General features: G+C 45.1%; 1 protein-coding gene across 1 annotated transcript in view; it reads left to right on the plus strand.

The window, feature by feature from the left end:
• The window catches only part of LOC310811659 (rho GTPase-activating protein 6-like), a gene marked incomplete at its 5' end in the record, with an annotated part of 52,034 nt that overhangs the window by 26,963 nt on the left and 1,336 nt on the right, over nt 1-23,735 (plus strand). Inside the window, 10 exons of the mRNA XM_083679895.1 lie at nt 11,656-11,815; nt 14,181-14,252; nt 17,120-17,394; nt 17,561-17,756; nt 18,110-18,165; nt 19,818-19,968; nt 20,295-20,443; nt 21,392-21,571; nt 23,174-23,265; nt 23,439-23,689. Coding sequence (XP_083536021.1) covers nt 11,656-11,815; nt 14,181-14,252; nt 17,120-17,394; nt 17,561-17,756; nt 18,110-18,165; nt 19,818-19,968; nt 20,295-20,443; nt 21,392-21,571; nt 23,174-23,265; nt 23,439-23,689 — 1,582 coding nt within the window. The remainder of the gene's footprint in view (nt 1-11,655; nt 11,816-14,180; nt 14,253-17,119; nt 17,395-17,560; nt 17,757-18,109; nt 18,166-19,817; nt 19,969-20,294; nt 20,444-21,391; nt 21,572-23,173; nt 23,266-23,438; nt 23,690-23,735) is intronic.

Below are 23,735 nucleotides of genomic sequence, written 5' to 3' on the forward strand. Positions count from 1 at the left end.
CTTTATCTCTTCCACTGCCAAGTTCAACAACATCTAAAAGGCTGGATGGGTTTGGTGACAGCCAGCAGATAGCTGGAGTAATGGCCAAACTCCTCTCTCTAAGAGAATCTCTTCTATACCACGTTCAAGTCCCAAAAGAAGAGCACAGGTGAACAAGGCACAAAGAACACAGACTATGGAATCATACCATAAGTAGCTAAGCCATGCTAATGCTAATACTTGACCATGGTGATGAATGTCAGTTTGCTCAAAAAGAGTCCAGCGCAACAGACGTCTCCCAGTTCACACGCCGTATCATGGTCTGTTACGTTATTTAGTGTCGACTGTTGATTAACTGAGGACATGTCTCTCCTGGATTTGTGTAGTTGTGAAATGACACTTTTATTGGACAAAGACTTCCTTATAGGTAGTGAGGGAGTCATTCATCATTAGGGGAGAGGATGTTGAGGAAGAACTTGTGTTATACAGTAGCCAATGTAATACCTGGGAAGTGATTCTGTTCTCAAATACAAGCTGCCAACGCCTTGTTGTCTGTCTCTGTGTGCATGTGTGTGTGTGTGCTTGTGTGTCAGCAAGTATTGTTTCACGTCAGTCATAATCGGTTTTAATCGTAAACTCCGCAGTTCAAATGTCTCCACAGCATGGGACTGTGGATAGGTCAGATGAAGGTTGGTGTGCTGAGGAGAAGAGTAGGGCTCGACTCAATAATCTGCCTTTCCATCAGGAAATCAATAAAGGACCAGCCGCCCAGTCTGTGACCTCCCTGATATCCACTGCCCTGGTTTCTTGCTGACTATCCAGGCTTTTGTGTTTGGTGGGTGTTTCTAAACCCAGGGACAAACAGCTGCCGGCCTGCCGGCCACGCTTCCAGGGTACAAAGCAGTGCTGAGGGAGTGAGGGCGACAGCTTTGGCCTTCAGGAAACGACACTTGTCTCACACTTCCTGAACTGAGGGAAATTAGCAACTGCCGACCACCGACCCCAGCATGTGACATTGTGAGTCATTGTGCAGTCCAACTATTATCGAGCATGATCCAATTCATGTTCACTTTGGACGCAGTAGAGGTAAATATAACACACATTATAGCCTGAAATTGCACTCTCTATCAGCAAACTCAACAACACGTGACACACACACACACACACACACACACACACACACACACACACACACACACACACGCACGCACGCACACACACACACACACATAGTTGTTTCTTTTAAGGGGAAGAAAGAGTACAACTCACTCAACCATCAAGTAGCGATGACCTTTTTGCAGAGTCATACGAGGGCCATGCATTCCGATTCAGTCATGGAAGTTTATTCATCCAGGAGAAAGTTATGCGAACTTGAATGCCAAAGTGTCAGCCACTGAATGAGTGTTGACTGGGGTCAAAGATAAAATGTAAAAATCATGGGGTTCATAACTGAAACGCAACTGATCATGAGGTTCATGGTAGTGATGCATCAACAGCAAGCATCTAATTATTATGGTTTGAAGTGACACCTATGCACACTATCTATGACCATGTAGGACACCATACAAGCGATCCTTTGGCAGTCTAAAGGGAAAATACAGGACATATTTCTCGGCCTTACCAACCTCTCCACAAAGGCGCTTATAAAGTGGCATTTGTTCAACTCACACAATTAAAGTCCCATACATATTAGATTGTCATTAAAAACGCTATTGTAGTGATTTTAGTAAGTCAGATGTTTGCACTCTTACAAACATCTGAGGACTTCTTAGCATTGTTGTGTGTGAGTATAAATGCTGCCATGTGTCTCATAAAGGTCCACAATCTGTCATCAAAGCTTTTAGAGAGCTCAGTAGAACAGGCCAAAGTGTTGTAATCCCCCATTTCAACAGTGTTTTTGTATTAGCGGAGCGAATTGGTGGGCTGGGGACTTGTTCACACTGGGAAAGTTTAGGAGTTGCTAAAGCTATGCTACAGTGAAGCGTTGTAAATCGCTTCGCGTGGCATTTCACTAAAGAAGCTCTCAGAAGATCCGGCTTCGTCATAAAATCACAGGCCGTGAGGATCCCACATGTTTCCACTCTGCTGCGTGGCTGCAGCGTGGCTGCCTCGCAGGATATGATGTCATAATGACTGCAGCTTATTCTGAGGTCTCTGGTGTGTTTGTTGTCGTAATGGGAGTGTCACAGGAAGGCGAACACACAGAGGTTTTATGAATGAGAAAGACTTTTCACTGGGAAAAAGGTACTTTTTCTGGGAGCCATAGTGAACTGCAATTGCATTGTTATTGAAGATACCAATAGAAACCAATAGCTAGTTTTGATTCTCTATTTATTTTCAGGCGTTCCAAAGGATGATTGTGGCACATTATTTCTTTTGGAATGGTTATGTAATGGCATGTTCTCATGCCGTGGGTATGGCAGTGCACTCCACTCTGACTTGGAGGATTCTATGGGAAAGCAATGCCCAGTGGGATAGTTACCCAACTAGCTGAAAGGCTTTTCAATAGACAGAGAGACAGAGAGAGAGAGAGAGAGGGAGAGAGAGACTAGCTGCTTGACTGAAATAACTGCAGGGTAAACAGAATGTTTGATTGAAGCCTGATAGCTGTCCATAGGACTGAAGTCCCGCCTTCTGTAACAGAGTTGATCTCACACAATGGAGCTATACCTCCAGCATGTCTCAACTGTACCTTTGGAATGTTTGTAACCCATACCACTGTACCTAACTTCACGACTAACCACTCCCTCCATCATTATCGAAACAGGCGTATTAATTTATTATGTTATAGTACACACATTACTTTTTGTATCTGTTGGGTTATGTATAGATAAAGAGAGAGACCTCTGACTAGCATTAAGACAGACACACACACACACACACACACATTGTGGTCGACTTCCGGAGAGGGCACACCGAACACCCACCACTGACCATCGATGGTGCTGCTGTGGAGAGAGTGAGCAGCACCAAATTCCTGGGGGTGCACATCAGTGAGGACCTCTCCTGGACCACCAACACCGCATCACTGGCGAAGACAGCCCAGCGGCGCCTCTACTTCCTCCGCAAGCTGAAGCGAGCGAAAGCTCCCACACCGATCCTGACAACATTCTACCGAGGCACCATTGAAAGCATCCTGTCCAGCTGCATCACTGTGTGGGGCGGTAGCTGCACCGAACACAGTAGGAAAGCACTGCAACGCATTGTGAACACAGCTGCTAAGATCATTGGTGCCCCACTCCCTTCCCTGCAAGAGACTTACTCCACCCGCCTCACCCGAAAAGCTACCTCGATTGTGAGCGACGCAAGCCACCCCGCACACAGTCTGTTCAGCCTCCTGCCTTCTGGAAGAAGGTATAGGAGCCTCCGTGCCCACACCACCAGACTCACGAAAAGCTTCATACCCCAAGCTGTCAGGAAGCTAAATTCTCTCCCCTCACTTCCCCCAGCCACATCCTCCTAGCTGTCAGGAAGCTGAAACCATCACCCCCCCCCCCCCCCCCCCCCCCCCCCCCCAAAACACACGGACTCTGGACAATCCACTATTCTATTGCTACAATGCACTATTGCACTATTATTTTTTTATACATAATACACAGTATTTGGCTGCTATTTTACTGACTTCACTGTCTTTACTGACTGCTCTTTTTGCACTGTTTAAATTATTTTTATTGAATGTTTTACGTTTAGTATGTGTTATCTGTTGTGCCTGGGCACTTTATCTGTCTCACCGTGGGAGAGTGAGAAACGTCCTCTCGATTCCTTTGTATGTCTTGACATGTGAAGAATTGACAATAAAGCCACTTTGACTTTGACTTTGACTTTGACATACACACACACACACACACACACACACACACACACACACATACAGGGTGAGCTGTATAGGGCTTTGAATTCATCATTTTCAGGGCAGGCAGATGGGTGTATTTACCTCCAGCAACAGCTGTTTGGTTTACAAGCCTAATCAATAAAGGTATGTGTGCCTGATTGTCTCCACAAGGAACCTATGGAAGCAGCCCAACAGTAGGATTATTACCTGTGCTTTACGACACAACATCTCTCTCTGTCTCTCTGTCTCTCTCTCTCTCTCTGTCTCTCTCTCTCTCTCTCTCTCTCTCTCTCTCTGTCTCTCTGTCTGTCTGTCTCTCTCTCTCTCTCTCTCTCTCTCTCTCTCTCTCTCTCTCCAGTCGATAAATACATGCTAAGCCCTATAATGATGTATTTAAAGAGGAATGGAACTGCCTCTCCTCATGTAGGCTAGCTCAGGAGTTCTCACTGTGACTGATTACAAACAGCAATTACAGAAAGGCCGTTCTGTGTCCACAGCTGTGGAGCTTTTGAAAAGGTTTGTACCTTATATGATCAATGCCTAATCAGTGTGCAGCTCCAAGGGGTAGGGGTCAGAAATGCATGGCCACTTTGAAACACAATAGGCTGACATGTGCATGTGTTAAGCAGATGGCCCTGCATGTCAGCGTGTGTGTGTGTGTGTGTGTGTGTGTGTGTGTGGTTGTATGCATGACAAATTGTATGCATGGGAAATGTGGGCCTCTTTGTTAATGTGTTTGCGTGTGAAAGAGAGGTTTTTAGATTATACTCTTGCTTTGATTACTTTGTGATTACCACTCAGCCTTTGAATATTTGGCAGCAGGTGTTTTTGCGTAGTTGTTTGAAGCATTAAGTTCACATTGAGATATTGACTGGCGCACGGGAGAAACATTTCGACATTAGCATTTCAATAGCAAAGGGTTGAACAAATGACAATAAAAAAAAATAAAAAATTGGATTCTGGTCCAAATCCTAACTCTTAGGTGATTTAGCCCTGACCTGTTATAAAGAGGGCAGAGCAGCAGGAGTCAGGGAGAGGGCTGCCTCTGTAGCACCAATCAGCAGACCCAGCTACAATCACACAGCAGCACTCCCACCTGGAGGAGCCAGCGCATACTTTCCACACATTTCCAGCACTGACTAATCATCGAAAGCTCTCCGTAATATATTACAATTAACCAGGTTCATTAGCTCACTGCACTGTTGATCAGCAAGGCTAGGGATTTTCCGCCTGGCATGTAGGAGAGATTACACACATTCCTTGGTGGTGGAGGTCTTGGCTGTGAGGAGAGAGAGAGAGAGAGAGAGAGAGAGAGAGAGCAGGGAGTGCTTGAACGAGAGCCCAGTGTTTGGGCTGGAGGGAGAGGGGGATGGGAGAGGGGGAGGGAGAGGGGGGTGGGGAGGAGAGAGGGAGAGGGGGGAGGGAGAGGGGGATGGGGGGGAGAGAGGGAAGGAGGTGAGAGGGTACAAGTTAAGTCATATTATAGACTGAGCAGGGAAGTGGGAGGAAATATGTTCAAGGAGGTTCTTTGACGCACACAGGCACGCACACACACACACACACACACACACACACACACACACACACACAAACACACAAACACACATTCACACACATACACACACACACACACTCTCTCTCTCTCTCTCTCTCTCAAACAGTTACACAGACACTAAATGGTGTGTGTATACATTTTCTTTGTGAAACCATTTTCACAAATCGCTGTCAACAGTAAAAAAGCATGTTTAAATACTGCAGAGCAGGTTTGATTTTATCTCACCCAGAAACTCTTGCTTCTCCATAACCGTTAGATGTACTTGATACCTGAGTTGCCCTGTTTTCAGATTATGTAAGAGTGATATATCATCTATACGTTTAACCTCTAGGTTGGAATTCATTGTTGCCCAAGGGCTCACTCATTAACATGTCATGACAGTGTTTTGAGGTTGTGATGTACTGGATGTTCTCCAGAGTGCTAAATCCGCATGGTCTCCCTTCATCATTTTAATAAGCAAGGCTCATTTACCCATCCCTTGTAACACGATGCATACACTATTCTGATATCTATTCAATCTCTGCTCCACCATAGCTTTCTTATCTTGCTATGGTTGCTCATGTCTAGCTGCATGCTGATCATGTGAGACCTTCTGATTCTCATAAGCCCCCAAACTGCCTGATTATTTTACTTTTTCGTTGATTTTACCCAGGAGTTTACCCTGTCCCACCTTTCCTCGGGCAGTAAGACGGACAGATTCCGGCAGGTGGAGGAGCCTATTAATCCTTTGTCTCTGACAGGCCAGCGAGGGCCAGCGGCGGTGTAATTACAAGCAGATGTTGACTTTGGTGGCGTTCCATCTCCACACAAGTCATCCATTACCTGTCAGAGTAAACGCCACCTGTAAAAAGAAAAAAAAGAAATGATGAAAAAGTAAAATTTCTTCAATCTCATCTCACAACAAATCCCCCCTCCTTTCCTGGACCACAGTATCAGCCGGTGTCCCTGTGAGAAAATGGGAGGCCTCTCAAATTCCTCCCCAGATGTGCACGGCGATGTGATGTCCTCCTCAGAGGATTACAGAGGCAGTCGTGTTTTTACTGGGAGCAGATGTTCCCATAACGTGCATAGAGTGCATTCTTCTTCATGGAGCAACTGCTTGTCCACAGTCACGGTGTGGAGATGTTTCCTCTTGTTTTCTCTCTGAGTGAATTGGATTCTAAATGATGTATTGTGATATTCAGTAACAGTTCGTTGGTCCTTTAATGGGTTATTTATATAATAATGTGAATACTGCTCTATTAGCTGCCATTATGGCTGCCAGTTGCCATAACATAGTAATAACTGCAATGTGATAACATATAACATATAATAATTACAATGCCATAGCAGTATGTGTGTGTGATAACCAACCTTCAAAAGCAGGGGATAGTACTCAAGCCAGGAATGAATCTAATAGAGATGAAGAACACATTGTCTTTGGAAGAGTGTAAGCTAAGGCTATTGTTCCCAACTTTACTCAGTAGTGTTTCCAATGATGTGGAAGACACAGATGTAATGTAATGGTGTCTGCTACTGCTGATGATGGATAAGTTAGATGACTTAAGTGTCATTGAAAGCTGAAGGAAATATTTTATTTATTCTTAACATAAGACAACAGAGAATTCTCGTCGGTGCACTAACCAGAAGAGATGTTTTATGGTGTAACTGATTGTGTATCTCTGACATGTCCATCCTCGAAGTTAGTCTCTTATGCAAGTTCAGGTAATTGTCAATTCGATGGAGGTTGCCATGGTAATGTTTTCCTCATATCCTGCAACACTTGAGTCTCTGTGTGGATGTTACCATGGAAACATATTGTTCTGCGTCTCCTGTGTCCTTGATCATTGAGATTGTAAAAATACATTATGCTGATTTAACGCCGTCTTGCGATCGGTGTCTTCATTCCTACGCGACACTCTGAGCCTTGACCGACCTGTCTCGTAGGACGTGGAACCATTCTCCAGATCTGAAGATTGGAAAGCATCCGCGATAAAATAGATCCTAATATGTGAGATTCATGCGCCCTCCCATTGTTTCATATGAGACTGCTATTTATATGTTATAAAACCATGAAAACTAGATATATACATTGTTAGTTACTGTTGCATGAAGTCACTTTTAGAATAATGTATATGCACTGTTAAGTTTGCACAGCTGCGGGTAAAAAACCCCATTTCATTTTATGTGAAATGTGAGTTGCTCAGCTGGCTGGCTCATTGAACAGTCTATGCTAGTTTGTGGCTGGCTCATTGAACAGTCTATGCTAGTTTGTGGCTGGCTCATTGAACAGTCTATGCTAGTTTGTGGCTGGCTCATTGAACAGTCTATGCTAGTTTGTGGCTGGCTCATTGAACAGTCTATGCTAGTTTGTGGCTGGCTCATTGAACAGTCTATGCTAGTTTTCATGTACATTTCCAAACTAAATAACCTTCAACCACCAACGTCGTTTGGTAGTTTAAAGGACATGTAGCTAAAAAATTAGCTGGAGAAAAACATGAGAATAATTGACAGATTATTCAGTCTACACATTTAACCAAGGTGACAACATGACAGCACATTTTAGCTGTGCTACTTTTGATCCCATTACCCTTTGTGAGATATGAGACAGATCAGTGCAGACAGTCGCGCTGTCTAATGTGAGACAATGGACATACTGTAGGAATCATTAATATGTATATTTGTGGGAACGTGCAAGAAAGTAATCTATTAATTAGTAGACACGTACAGTAGGGCTGGCTTCTCTGACACAGATTACCCCACAAACAGTCACAGCTTAGTTGTTGCCAAACTAACTAGCATGGAAGTCTGGACAAGATAAATGAAGATACTGGCTCTGATTGAAGACTGTCTGAATGAATGTGCATGTAGATACATAGATAGATAGATAGATAGATAGATAGATAGATAGATTCAACTTTATTGTCATTGTGCAGAGTACACTACAGAGACAGATATGTACAGAAGAGCAGTAGAATGTAGTATAAGAGCAGTAGTATGTAGTATAAGAGCAGTAGTATGTGGTATAAGAGCAGTAGTATGTAGTATAAGAGCAGTAGTATGTAGTATAAGAGCAGTAGTATGTGGTATAAGAGCAGTAGTATGTAGTATAAGAGCAGTAGTATGTGGTAGAAGAGCAGTAGTATGTAGTATAAGAGCAGTAGTATGTAGTATAAGAGCAGTGTGTACAAGTGAGGATACAGTATGTACAGTATGTGCATGTGCATAGATGTAGAGGATATTTCACATCCAGATGTTGAACAGGCTTGATGGTTTGATATGACAGCACAGTATGGCCCTTATAGTTTACACATGCACAATCGTCCAGGGTAAATCTACACTGAATGGCCATAAGTCAAATACCGCAGCATTCTGTTCCCTATTTACAGTACATTTCATGTTTTCTGAATGCAACCAGACTGTTTTGGATGCCTCAACATAAGTCTAATTGCTGTAGACTAATGTTATCCTGCAAGTCAAAGTACAACATAACATGATAGTCAATGGTACATTCAAAATGTCATTAAAGGTTCAAGACATTAAAGGTTTCAAAAGCTTTTTCAAATGTATAAAATGAAATTACATTAAACAAAATGGTTAATACAATTATGTTACAGATAAGATTACTGTTAGATAACAGGATGTCAGCAACATCATCTGTTGACAGAAATAATATAGATGTAAAATGCAAATTACATAACCAGATTAAACCAACCGTTTATACAATGTAAACAGAATAGGAAGCTTGGCAACCATAGGGTAAACACACATTACAGTTTGAAGGTCAAATTATTTTACATTCATCACACTAAAATCACCTTTGATGAGCAATACATGAGTATCACAATATAATGTACTTACAGGCATTATAAGGAACTGTATTGTATAATTATGTATCTTCCAGCTGATTTGGCAGTGGAATTTGGTGTGGAAGCTTCAATTCCCGATTTCACTGGGAAATTAAATTGAACTGATGGCAACTTTTGGAATGGAATCCCATTTGACAGCCATTCTATATGCACAGGTCAGGGGAACCAGCTGGTATTGAAGGTGAACTTGTTTTCAGGCTCAGTGTGGATATGATGTGAGAGTGAGTGGGTTAAAACCCCCAGAGGTGGTGGAGGGAGGGTGGAGGGAGGGTGGTGGAGGGAGGGAGGGTGGAGGGAGAACTAATGCTGTGTTTATGTAATGAGAAGCCCATACATGGGAGACCATGCAGGTCCCAGTGCTGAGGGGGTTGGGGCAGGAGTAGGTCCCAGTGCTGAGGGGGTTGGGGCAGGAGTAGGTCCCAGTGCTGAGGGGGTTGGGGCAGGAGTAGGTCCCAGTGCTGAGGGGGTTGGGGCAGGAGTAGGTCCCAGTGCTGAGGGGGTTGGGGCAGGAGCAGGTCCCAGTGCTGGGGGGGTTGGGGCAGGAGTAGGTCCCAGTGCTGGGGGGGTTGGGGCAGGAGTAGCTATGGTTAATACTGAACTGTGAACCATAATCCCTCGTCAACTCTGTGGTCCTTAGCCAAGTTTAATATAGAGGTTTTCCCCAGAATATTGATGATTGTTCTGCAGGCAAAGGTTTACAGTCAAGACATAGTTGGGGACAATGGTGTAGAATGTGAATCTTAGTACTTATGGCAACAGTTTTAATCTTGAGATTAAAATTATTCATTATTCTCTCTCTCTGGGCATGTCAAGGAAGCACAATATGGCTGTGTTAAATAAGTACAACCCATCAGATCACCCAGTGGATAATCTTTATTGTTTCTTAATACCTGCTGGTATGTAACAAATTAGTTTTGTGCACCAGGCACTTTCAAAGTCAAATCCCCCTCCTGTTGCTGTCCTCCACTCAGTATATCGGAGGTTGTGAAGTTAGAAGGAAGTTTTTAGTGCTTCATAAAAACCCTGCTACAGGGTATAGAATTTAGGCCTGCAGTAACACTGTTCCATAAACATTCCATCAAAGTTCCGTAGACAGAATTCTGTGGAATTGAGAATCATCCGTCCTTTTCAACCCCCTGCTAAGCTGAATAGCTCAAGCGAGTAGCAGCCCCTGCCTTTCCAGCTGTTTCTCTTTTCTTTCCCGGCCCCACCAATCTCACAACTGCCGTGCACTGACACACCACTGGCGTCCCCGTGGCCCCTCAGGCTGTGTGCCTGCCCAGTGGAGGGGACCAGGACGGAACGGGCTTCATGCTAGGAGCCGCCGGTAATGGGCCAACATAACAGGGGTGCTTTCATATGCACAGAGCAGCGCTAATGAAATGGTTTATTTTTGAGTGAGCCCATGTGGCTGTTGTGCTGAATCCTAGTTAGACAGCGTTAGGGTGGGTGAAAGGCTCATCCTCTTACAGCTGCGTAGGGCTGTTATTTCCACATGTTGTTGTTCACGGGCTGGTGAATGATGGGATTGTTCCTCCTGGTTGGGTCATTTTGGGAGCACTAGGTGGGTCTGGTATCTGAAGAGAAGAAAAACCCAAAAGGCTTATTGCATAACCACCGTCTAATGCTAAGTGAGGTTTTAAAGAGTGTGCAAAGGCAGGATCAGGACACATAGTGAGTCCTCTTTTGTGAGATTAGATTACCTTTGCAAGAATAGACCTACTTGCGTAGGGAGGATTTAGCCTTTCCTTCTCAAAAGGTTCTGTTAGAGAGAGACTTTTTCATGCTTGTATCAATTCAAATAAGTGTGTGTGTGTGCGTGTGCGTGTGCGTGTGCGTGTGTGTGTGTGTGTTTTGCAGTTTCCTTCAAGTGCAACACCACTTCCACACAACACTTTCAAAAAGCATCTCCATAAACATCTCCTACTTTATGAAGGATAGTGAGACAAAGTGAACTTGGAAACTAAAGAGTACAATCTCCCTCGTCCACATCTCTGGCTGATCCATCAGAGTGTATACGTCTGACTCCCCTGTCTGCCAGCTCTCAGAGTTGACATAGGGGAATGCAGGGCCATAGATCCAGGGGATTGAGATGACTTATGAGTTCATTAGGAAGCTCTTCTTGGGCTGCCTGCCAGTCCAGCCATTCACTCCGACCATTACTCCCCCGACCATAACTCCCCCCATTACTCCCCCTCTCTGTCTCCCTGGCCATATGCTATACTGTCTGCTATATGCAGAGCGTATACATCCATCATTGAGGCCAGTTGTCCTGAGTTGCTCTTTCTAAAAGCCTGCCGTAGTTACTCAGGCACAGGATGCTGCTGGGTGTGTATGGAGAGCTTTTACTATGAGGGTGGTGTCATGGGATAGGAGTTTGTGACGGAAGCACAATGACTGTAATTTTCTCAAGTAGTTTTCTCTTCCCATTGGTCTCTCAGGGTGACTTCACCTGGAACAGCCTGTCAGGGCGGAGTGTGCGTCTCAAGCCGGTGGCCATCCAGAGCCTGTCAGAGCTGGAGCGGGCACGCCTACGGGAAGTGGCTTTCAACCGCCTTCATCAGGACTACGACCTGGGCTGTCAGATCACCATACCTAAAGGTGTGTGTGTGTGTGTGTGTGTGCATGTGTGCCTGCCTGCCTGCCTGCCTGCATGAGCGTGTGTGTGTTTGTTTGTGTTTGTGTGTGTGTGTGTGTGTGTGTGTAAGCTCCTTGTTCACCCCTACAAGTATTTCAACAAACAATATTCTAATGTACAGTATCAAGCCTTTGACCACACTGAAATCAATATCAGGTAATCCCATTAAATACAGACACACCAGACAACCATTACCTTCTCCTACAGAGTGTGTTTAGGGAAGCTGCTCAGTGTGTATGATCTGAGATGTAAACTTCAGATCACATGATACCCCTAAGCACTTTCAGTCTGAAGGTTTGGTCACAATGTCAGGCGACACTCAGGGCCAGATCCTGGGCAAGTCACGCTTTCTGCAGGACTGTACAGTATATTATTCAGGCCCTGCATTCCAGGGGAAGGTTATACCTCTCCCTAGAATGATTTAATGTGTTGTCTGTGTTCCTTATGAATTCCATAACCCCTCCACCGTGTGCACTACGAATGTGGGTTTTTCACTCGGCTGGTTCTGTTAGTACTCTGTGTGCCTGGGTCGGACTGCCGGTGTTCAAAGGCCCAATGTGTTCCAAAAAGAGAGAAAAGAAAAGGGTTCGTTGGATCATTTCACGAGTCGTTGGAGTCAGGAAGAGAGGACTGGAGGTTCCTGGGATTTCCGTGCAGTTCAGCCATCTGACAAGAATCCAAACCATTTCCTCCCTCCCTCTCTCACTCTCTCCCTCTCTTTCTTTCTCTTTCTCCCCCCTTCTCCATACTTCTATACCTCGCCCTCATATTGTCTCTCTTTTTGAGTTTCTATTCCACAATGATGGCACGTAGAGGTCATGAATTGAATCTCAGCACCATGTGCCATCATAAAAGAGCAGTAGATTTGACAAGAGCCAATGGGTAAAAGCTTTGGCTAGATGGAGTAACAACTGCGTTGAGTCACCACGAACAGTTAAATAATAAATCATGTTATTGAAGACAGATTACATGTCTGCCTGATTGGACGTTTTGGCAGTTGATGAGAGGGTGTATTTAGCCAATGAGGATTCCAACCCCCTATAATTCTAGAAGCCAGGGTTTCTATTGCATTAATCAAAGTTGTCATAGATCTTGTTGACAGCTGACAAAACGTTCCTCTTTTCAAAACGGCTCAATCCTGCTCAAGATTAATCCCTCATTTAAGTGTTAATGGGCCGGTTTCACAGACGAGGCTTAAGCCTAGTCCTAGACTAAAAAGCATCCTCAGTTTGAGGATCCTCAGTCGATATTTACCATTGAAAGTGTGAATTAGTCCAAGACTGTCATAAATCAAGTTATTATCCTTATTATTATTATTATCTTATTATCAAGATACGTTTGTGTGCTGTGTGATCTTAACCTGATATGCACAGTGGAATGATGCTCTATGAAAAACTTGTGTTTACAGCATTAAGGGGTGGTTTAATGTTTTAGACTTTACACGTAAGGTACATTCCTCTCTCCGTTTGTCATTAAGTGGGGCCCTCGGGGGGACAGGAGAGCCTCAGGAGAAGCAAGTTGCGATGAGCAGACTTTGTAACTTTGTAACTAGCTAGGTATTATGTCAAACTAGTAAGTGCTCAAGTAGTCCTAGAACTAAGAACACTAACTAGCCAACCCTCCTGTGAACAGGGCGCTAATACTTCTCACACAAAGTGCTTTGTCAAAGCTAGCCAAGGGCTTGAGTAGTCCAAAAACTATGAGTCACTCAAGCTAGCCGACCGTCCAAGTGCCAGCCGTTGCCTACATGAGGGACCTAGCAAGTTATAAGCCTATAACTTGAGGAATTGTCGTCTCGCTAGCAGGGGTTCAAACTATTTAAAAGAATTGCGAGAACGTAAGCTAGCTACAGACCTTCTCGTGTTAGCCTCACAAGGTGGGAACCGTTGAACTTGGCTTGCCAAATTCTTCGATAATCTTTTTAGAGTGTCGAGCTGAACAGCAGGATTCCAGTAGAGACAACCTACTACCCCAGGAGGATCACAGCATTCTCAGTAGAACAGTTAATTTAATTTAGTTATAGCTAGCTACAAGAACACGACTGCAGCACTCTTCTGAGAGTCAGCGAGTGTAGAGTGGAAAGGATTAATCTCATTCAAGCGTCACCGGCCTGTACCAGGCATTGTTGAATAGGGGTCTTCAGCATAAGGTACACAAGAGGGTGTGTCCCATAGTGAGGGGTCGAACCAAGTTGACTGAAAGAGAAGTGCTCTTGCTTAAACGAAGTGGTCTGATCATTACCAAAATGGTGAGTTAGTCTAATGTGGCAGTTCATTGTGTGTGAGTACAGTGTATGACGGGGTGTATTCTCTCTGTTTCTCTACTTAGATGGACAGAAGAGGAAGAAGTCGTTAAGGAGGAAGTTGGACTCCTTGGCGAAGGAGAAGAACAAAGATAAAGGTATGCACTGTCAGGTGACGTCCCTTCACTCCACTCTGCCTCAGAGAAGCACAGGCCCTTTACTGGGCTTTTAGAGAAAGTCTGGCTGATGTTTGCAGTTCACTGTTTGCAATTCTCAACATTGTTTAACAGGGCAGCAGACAAAGGCAGGTCCTTAAACTGCAGTGCTTCAAAATAGACACTTCAGGATAGAGAAAGCCAGCAGAAAACATTCAGGTTGGGTATTATCAGATTATCCTCATTTTATGTGAAGATTTTGAGTTGACATTTTCACTTACAGTCATGAAGACACGTTTCTCAAAGTTTCTCAAGAGAACAGAAGCTCGTCATCGGTTTTCCAACCCCAGGTGAATAGTGTGGTTATGAAAACACAGACATATTTAACTGGGAGGAGGATATATTTAGAAAAGTGCCGCGACTCCTTGTAAGGGGACTGGCTGAAATACGGCCACTCTGCACCACAGACAGCATATTTGGCAAAGAGCGAGAGATCTGATGGAAAGGAATTTAGATGGAGATAAAAGGTCCAAGTGTCTCACATTTGCTCTCAAGCTGTTGGGTCTTTCGGCCCGGCCCAAAACTGTATTTCATGTAAACAAGAGCTTATTTCATCACTCTTTGATGCTTGTGAGCTATGGTAACATGAATGTCCTTCGTTGTGACAGCCATACCTGTGGGACATAAAGATTGACTGCAATAGCCCTCTCTTTTTATGTAAACAGGTTTGAAAATATGTGTATCGGCTATAAACATGCATGTGGTGTGTGTGCGTGTGTGCGTGTGTGTGTGTGTGTGTGTGTGTGTGTGTGCGTGTGTGTGTGTGTGTGTGCGTGTGTGTGTGTGTGTGTGCGTGTGTGTGTGTGTGTGTGTGTGTGTGTGTAATGCATAAGTGAGCCTTGCTGTCATAATCTACGTAGTAGAAGAGAGAGCACACTGTGTCGTAGCATCTGTGGTTGTGTAGCCTGTGAGCCACGTCATAGTGTGAGTGATTGTCCCCCCCTTTCCCCTCTCCCTCTCCCTCTCCCTCTCTCACACACACAGCTGGGCCTGTGTTTTCTCAGCCACTTGCTCAGTCAGTCTGCAGAGTGGAACATGTGGCCTGTGGCCTGTGGTGTGTTTGTGCAAACGGATGAAAGTGGGTATTGCACAGAGTATAGCATTACGTCATTGTGACATCATGCTACACTCGATGCAACACCCCCTCTCATATGTTTAGACAGTCACAGCAAATGAGCTGACATCAGTTCACACACGGCATCAAACCTCTGAGAATGACCGGCCCCTGCAAACCCCTGCTATGCTCACTATGTAAACCTGTATGTACACAGGTAGTAAATCATGTTCACGGTAGTAAATCATCTAGGTCCTATTATTGTCCGATGTCAACAATGATTTACTCCAAAGTAAGTTTACCTTAGAAGGAAGGATTAAAACACTGTATCACTCTTGGTTTTATTTTTGGATCCACCTACATGCAGACTATTAGTTGTGAAGGTTTAAGTGTGCCAGATTTTAATAAATGTCCATTCTCTCTCAACAGTTTTCCTATTTTATCAAGACCAGTCCTCCTGGGAACTGGGAATGAGAAGAGAAATAGAGGTTATGAGGTTATGAATACAACCCAGGTTCTCTGACGGAGATGAGGGAGACACCTCATTAGCGGACACACACTCTGTGTACCTATTCGCTGAAGACCGCTATTCAATCACACCTGGTACAGGTGCAAGCTCAGCGCAAGAAGGGCAATGAGGTCAGGGGTCATCCTCATCTCCTTCAGAGAACCTGGATTAAATTCGGAACCTCTAGTTCTCTTTCAGTTGACTTGGTTCGACTCCTCTCTATGGGACCCTGTAACACGCCCCAATTGCCTGGATACAAGCAGGTACCCCATCCACATCACACAGTCTCAGTCTCCTATCTGAGCTATCTGCAACCTCCAAGGCCAATTCAGGGCTATCAGGAGCAGGGGTCAAACTGTTCCCTTTGTCGAGTGTGGTAGGAATTAGGCCCACTGAAGGAACGGAATACAGGAGTACTACTGGTGGGCGAGAGCATCTGTCTGAGAACACCGGTAAAAAAACGTGTTGATATTCTTCTTTTTGAATGTCGAGCTAAAAACCTGAGGGGAGAGTCCCAGGATTCTCAGTGGAACAGTTAAGTGAAGTTGTAGCTAGCTACAACAATGCACCGCAGTAAGCTTCGGGTGGAAAGGATAAAATAGGAGCGCTTGCAGCGGCCTTTATCGGGCGGGCAGTAGGCACTACCCACACAAACATCACTGGCCGGCATGATTCAGGGTTTTCAGCAAATAAGTACACAGAGTATGTGTCCCATAGTGAGGGGTCGAACCAAGTAGACTGAAAGAAAACCAAAAGTAGATCACACGGCAGCTGTTAATTGAGTTTATGTGGCTGCCGTGAGCCGGTTCTAAAAATGCCTGGTTGAGAAGCGGGCGGTCTGTAATCAAAGCAGGCCTTGCTAATGTGGTAGGATTACGTGCAGAGGAGTTTTAACTGACTCATTTGTGGAAAACGGCCGGATAAGCAGTTTTATCAGATTTCATTGAATCCATTTGATTCTGTGTGTAGTAATCTCTTGTTGGCTATAAAAGCACAAATCCCGCTGGCATAATGAAATGTTTAATTGGGGATACGTTTGATGTTGATTATCATAAACTGCACTAGTTTACCAAGTCTGTAAACAGCTTTTTTTAGCAGGTTTCCTGCCCTCTTTTTCTTTCCATGGTTGTCATTTACTTTCTCTCCTTTCTCTCTCATTCTCTCTACGTAAACTTCTCTCTCTCTCAGTCATTAACATAGCATTGATATCCTCCCTCTCTCCCTTTATGTCTCTCTCCTCTCCCCCAGAGTGTGTGCCCCAGGCCTTTGGTATGCCCCTGTCTCAGGTGATTGCCAATGACCGTACGCAGAAGCAGCGGCAGGACAACTTGCGTCAGGACCCTCCTGCTCGGGAGGAGCATAAGGACCCCTCAGACCTGGTGTCCTCCATTCTGCAGTTTGCCACGAAGCGGCCCACCAAGGAGCTGTCCAGCAGCAACTCCTCCCTCAGCTCCACCTCCGAGACAGCCAACGAGTCCACGTCCCCCAACACACCAGAAGCCGCGCCTCGGGCACGCAGGAGGGTGAGAAGTGCCACTCGCCCACCCAGTCCCTTTATTAACCAGATGTCTGTCTGTCTGTCTGTCTGTCTGTCTGTCTGTCTGTCTGTCTGTCTGTCTGTCTGTCTGTCTGTCTGTGTCTGTGTGTTTGCTTATGGACATGTTAGGTAACATTTCAATGGCTTCACAGGGGGGCATGTCCGTGGACTCCATCACAGACCTGGATGATAACCAGTCCCGCCTGCTGGAGGCGCTGCAGCTCTCTCTGCCCGCTGAGACGCCCAGCAAGAAAGAGAAGCACCGCGACAAGAGGCTGAGCCTCAACCCCATCTACAGGCAGGTGCCTCGTCTGGTGGACAGCTGCTGCCAGCACCTGGAGAAGTACGGTACGCACCCCTTTCAAAGATGGCACCTACCCCTACGGTCAAAATCATTGGCCATATCTCAAATTCCACACTCTGACCCATATTTGACCAGAACCACAAAGGTACTGCACTACTGTATATTGGGCATAGGGTTTCATTAGTGATGCCCTTTTGCCAAACCAGTCATGTCTGCTGCAGGCTCTCATTCCTGACAGCCTGAAGGGTACAGTGTTTAATCTGTCTGTGAGGATTATCTCTGTGTTGGAATGAAATGTATTGTGGATGTCTGGTCATGTGTCTCACCCATGATTATACTGCTGCAATCGATTTGACCAGTGAAGGGTGATACTCATTTTCTCCTGTTTTCCATCCAGGTCTACAGACGGTGGGGATATTCAGAGTGGGAAGCTCAAAGAAAAGAGTGAGGCAGGTGAGAATCTGTGGGAGGTTTGCCTAAAGCTTAATATTCATGCTGCATAAGCCTGTTGTCTCAGACCACAATTCATTAATTTCTTTTTATCTGAATGTTGTCCCTGAAGGTGGGAGCAGAATATACTTTTGAAAGTTGTTTCTGGAATGTTTCAAATAAAGTGTAAATGAATACAATACCAAAGTATGGTCTCACTGTCTTCAGCTAACAGTGTATCTGTTCTACTTCATGGAAATTAAATTGAATAAGTAAATGGAATAGTTACACAAAGTGCAAAAACACAGTAGTAGTTTGCTTCTAAAGAAATACACTGTTAAACATAAAAAAAATAAAAAAAATAAAAAAAATAAAAAAGAAGTTAAAGCAAGGCTGAAAAGGTATGTTTTAAGATGTCTAGTTCAGAGGCTGGGGGCATAAATGATACTGGGGGCAGATTATTGATTTAGTTCTAAGAAGCCGGCCCAAGCCCAAGGCTACTAGCGCCATCTAGCAACCCCTTACAAAATGAGCATGAGGTCATCTTTAGGCACGCTTGAGCCATGAACGATTGCCGTGTCGTCACAAGCAACACATTTGGCTGCATCTTTGTCATGAAACAAGGGCTCCCAATATTGTGTTGTGGAAGATTCTATTTCAGTCTGTTATGTGATATTGAAAATCATCTTGTATGTCTGATGATTTTGCTGAAGCTAATGGAATATGCCATGTGTTTCATAACGCTGCTGCTATGGAGAGTAAAGCCACTTACCATTAATTCAGCATGTTATTAAAGTAAGTGGAGTGCAACAGGCCTCAGCTGAAGAGCCCGGCCTCACTGTAGGTACAGCCGCTACTGACAAAGGGACCCAGCGAGCAGTAATGAAGCCATATTTGTAATTCAAGCAGGCTTTTAGAACACACAATCACACTTAGCTGTAGGCATGAGTCACGGTGGCTATCTCTGCTCACCCCCCAGTGCTGTTTTCATCTTTCTTCTGTGTCCATGTCTGCTCTCCCTCTCTCCCGGTCTCCTCTGCCATGCTGACTGAGCCATGCTGACTGAGACATCAACGTATTAGTTGTGTGCGGCCTGGGGTGGTCCAATGGTCTAGCACCATGGCCTACAGTGCACACATATACCTTACTTCCTGTCTTTCTCTACTGTCTCTGTCCAATAAAAACAAGAAAAGAAAAAAGAAAAAAAGAGGAATGCCCCACAAAAAAAATAATAAAAATGCATTAGTGTGCAAAGATCAGTTCAAGATTTCTTCTACTATAACTTTTCAAAATAGTCATCTATTTTGTTTCCTGTTAACTAGTAATTATACATTTAGCAAATGTTGTTAAACTACCTTTAAGAGTCCATACTACACAATAATTGCTCCTTATCACACTGGCCAAAAGTAGAAGCATTTTAATCCTGAGTAATGCCAGGGTCAGATTACTGGCTGAGATTGGGAAAAGAACAGGTTGGACGAGGTTTATCTCTATGAGAGCAAGGACACATAGAGGACCAAGTTTCAACCCTGTAAATGTGTTGTTTAAAATGTGTGTGTGTGTGTGTGTGTGTGTGTGTCAGTTGCCGCACTGTATGTGCAGTGTTTATCAGATTTGTTTCTCTCTCTCTCTCTCTCTCTCTCTCTCTCCCTCCCCCCTCTCCTCTCTCTCTCCAGCTGCGGGAGGAGTTTGACCGGGGAGTGGATGTCCAGTTGGATGAGGAGCACAGTGTCCATGACGTGGCCGCCCTCCTCAAAGAGTTCCTCAGAGACATGGCCGACCCTCTGCTCGCCAAGGAGCTCTACACAGCCTTCATCAACACCATGTGTGAGCAGAGAACTCTGATACTTCCCTCCCTGTGCACTTATAAACCCACTCTCTGCCATAGACCCACACATACAGTAGCACACTCTGCTGGCTGCACACTACAACTATAACACCCTCAGTTAACCCCAGGTCCAGAGTTTAGTGGACACGGTGCAATCCCTACTCAGACAAACAGCAGTGCATTTGAGCCTATCAGAAAGCAGACATTTCACCCAAACATTTGTATGTGCATGTATGTGTGCAAAAGATTGAATTCTCAACCGGTCCTTAAAAGTGCATTTTATTCCCGCCCAGTACTTACACACCCGTTTCCCCTTCCTACGTAGTGCTTGACCCTGAGGAGCAGCAGAGTGCCACCCAGCTCCTGGTCTACCTGCTGCCTGCTTGTAACAATGACACCCTGCACCGTCTCCTGGAGTTCCTCTCCACCGTGGCCGACCACGCCCATGACCGGCACAACAAAGACAGTCAGGAGGTGAACACCAGACCCCTCCAATACTGTTACCCCTCCCAGTCCTCCCAGTCCTCCCAGTCCTCCCAGTCCTCCCAGTCCTCCCCATACACCCTCTTTGCACTTTTTAAGACAACTCATGAGTGAGAATAGCAGCTTGACATTCTATTTGCCTTGTGTTAGCACCTGATTATGGCGGTGTTAGGCAGCTCATAGGTGTTCCACAGCGGGTTGCCAGGGCGCAGCGTTCTCTTGTGTTCTCTCCCACACCACGCTCCATTTGTCCCTGTGCACTTTCCCACACGATTGCCCCGTATCAGCAATCTGTACAGGAAGTCAGACCACTTCACACTCGGAGGGGAATGGCAAATCAGCGGTTTCATCACGCTCGTGTTCCTGCTTCTCCATGGGGACTGACGGGGCGAGGGGGGAGGGGGGAGTAGGTCTCCAGGGAGAGGGGGGAGACTGATGGAGGCAGGGGGGAGGAAGGCACAAGCTCTCAGGAAAGGCCCACAAAAACACTGTGATGTCATTTAGATTCTGTGACGCACGGTAACTCTTTTGTGGCTTCATATGGACAAAGCTATTTTGGGGCTTGATACAGATGACTTCTCTTTGCACTGTGTTAAAGTGTTGTTTACAGTTTTAGTCCACCGTGGCAATTGTTCAATGATGAGCTTAGTTATGCTCGCAAGATGAAAGGAAAGACAATGGAATAGTAATCTAAAAAATTAGGATCTTGCCTTTCTCAACACTGTCTTCTCGTGTGTCTACAGTATGCGTGCCAGAAGCAGCTGGACTGTTTAACCATTGCACATGATCTAACATGAGTCATGCATCTTATATGCATCTTTCAATACAAATCTATCTGTGGTTATACAAATGTGTCTATGTTTAAAGCTATGTTCTGCTAAGACCATGTGCAACACAACCATTCCCTATGCATGTCCTTAGTTCTGTTACTGTGTCCAGGTCACAGGGAACAAGATGACATCCCTGAACCTGGCCACCATCTTTGGGCCCAACCTGCTGCACAAGCAGAAGAACTCAGACAAGGAGTTCAGTGTCCAGAGCTCGGCCCGGGCGGAGGAGAGCACGGCCGTCATCGCAGTCCTCCAGAGGATGATCGCCACCTGCCAGGCCCTCTTCATGGTGGGTGTGGGGCCGTGGTTCTTACGGGACCCAGGGAGATATTTGAGCTCCCCATGTTAACTGCTTGGCACTGCTGCAGGTTGAAGTACGCTCTCTAATATACAGGAAGATCTGTCTCACTTCATACTTTTATGATTATCTTCTCTCTCTTGAAAGCTTAAACTCTCCCCTATGTTCTTGTTTGTTCCCACTTTACGTTGAGTGTCAATAAAACCATGTGTTTATATGGTATTTACACAGTCAGGTACAGCGTAATTAGATTAGATTAGATTAGATTCAACTTTATTGTCATTGTGCAGAGTACAAGTACAGAGACATATAATGATAGTGATTGCATAGTACTAACAATTGTTTTACCTGTTTCTGCTTTGTGTGATTAGTGATTACACATTTTTATGTGCACTAATTTAGCAAATTACCTCAAATTAATTGGATTAAAACCTCCCTCACTTTTCCATAGTCCATAGAGTCAATTGCAAATTCAATTGTGCAAGCTGCAAATAGTTGTAAGTACTATGTGCCTACATTGTGATTATACTCTACCTGCCTATTAAACTACAGTACCAGGGTTTTAATACATGTGATACAAAGTCAATAAACTTGTTCTCAATTAGAAGAAAGGCTTTGAATGTTTTACTGTATTTCTTGAACATGGTGTACAAGCCAGGCACGTCCATACTGTAGCTCAGGATCTGACCCTGCGTAGGCTACTAACCCTTGCCTGCTTATAACATAACACATTCTGGAAACACAGTTTCCATCCATTCCATCTCCAATAACTCTGCTTCTCCTCGTTCTGTTTTCACCTGCCTACTTCTCTCAGATTTGTTCTCTCTCTCTCTCTCTCTCTCTCTCTCTCTCTCTCTCTCTCTCTCTCTCTCTCTCTCTCTCTCTCTCTGAGTGTTGCCACTCTGTAACACATTCCTATGTTGTGTTTAAGTTAGAGAATCCCCTTGGCTTACCGAACAATGGCCCTGTCTTATAGCATGGAGAGAGAGCTCCGTCCGGCTGTGTTGTCACTGAGCAGCCCAGCTTATAGGCCTAGGCTCATCAGAGCCTCCTGCAGACGATGGCTTTGAGCAGGTGCCAGACGGCCTTACTGCCCAATCCCTCTCCCTGATTGTTTCAACACCATTTCCCTGAATTTGCATGGTCCAGTTTTCAGAGGTTGTTTTTCCCCTCATACAGGGAATTCTGGGAAGTGTGGAGGAGTTGTAGAGACACTTTATACCTGATGTTTACAGGTCGTTCCCTGAGCCCTAAATTCCTGGAATAAACCAATAAACAGTTTTAATCTCCTCTGTTGAATGTGTTCTACCGTTATTGCTATGCTGCCAAGCCACATTGAGGTCCCATGTATTTGAGTGCTCAGATGCAATGTGGGAGACATTTAATTTCATCGCATTCTTTAGCATGTTTTTGGATTTGCTTTCACAAAGTGGATGTTTTGCTCAACAGTGCCTCTTAGTGTTCATCATATGACATTACATATCTGTATGATCTGTATAACGAAGTTGACAAAGGAGAAAGAATAGTCAGTAGATCAGGTGCCACTCAAATGACTAATGTCTACTTGTTTGATCTGTGTTGTCGGTTGTGCAGGTGCCTCCTGATCTGCAGAATGAGGTTTTGATGAGTTTGCTGGAGACCGATCCTGATGTGGTGGACTACCTGCTCCGGAGGAAGGCTTCACAGTGAGTTCACCATCTTTACTTGCGCACACACACACACACACACACACACACACACACACACACACACACACACACACACACACACACACACACACACACACAATCTCTTTCCCTCTCCCTTACTCAACCCCTCCCTCCATTTATCCATCTCCTCCCATCCATCAACTCTACAGGAGTCCTGACTTACTCCGAACAGACGATCCCTTCTCCCTGAACGAGAGGCACTCCTCCAGTGACTCTAACAAGGTGTCCAGTGGCGAGGTCTCCCCGTACGACAACAACTCCCCCATCCTGTCGGAGCGTCGGGGGGAGGTGGGCAGCCCAGGGTCCGACCGCCTCTTCCGTGTTCCAGAACAGTACACCCTGGTGGGGCAGGTGGGAGGCAGGACACGGGAGCCTGGGTCCAACCCCTGGGCCTCCAAAGGTGAGAGAAGCACTGTCCATTCATACGTTATTGGATGTGATAATGC

Source organism: Argentina silus, assembly GCF_951799395.1.
Source record: "Argentina silus genome assembly, chromosome: 11".
NCBI classification, from domain to species: domain Eukaryota; kingdom Metazoa; phylum Chordata; class Actinopteri; order Argentiniformes; family Argentinidae; genus Argentina; species Argentina silus.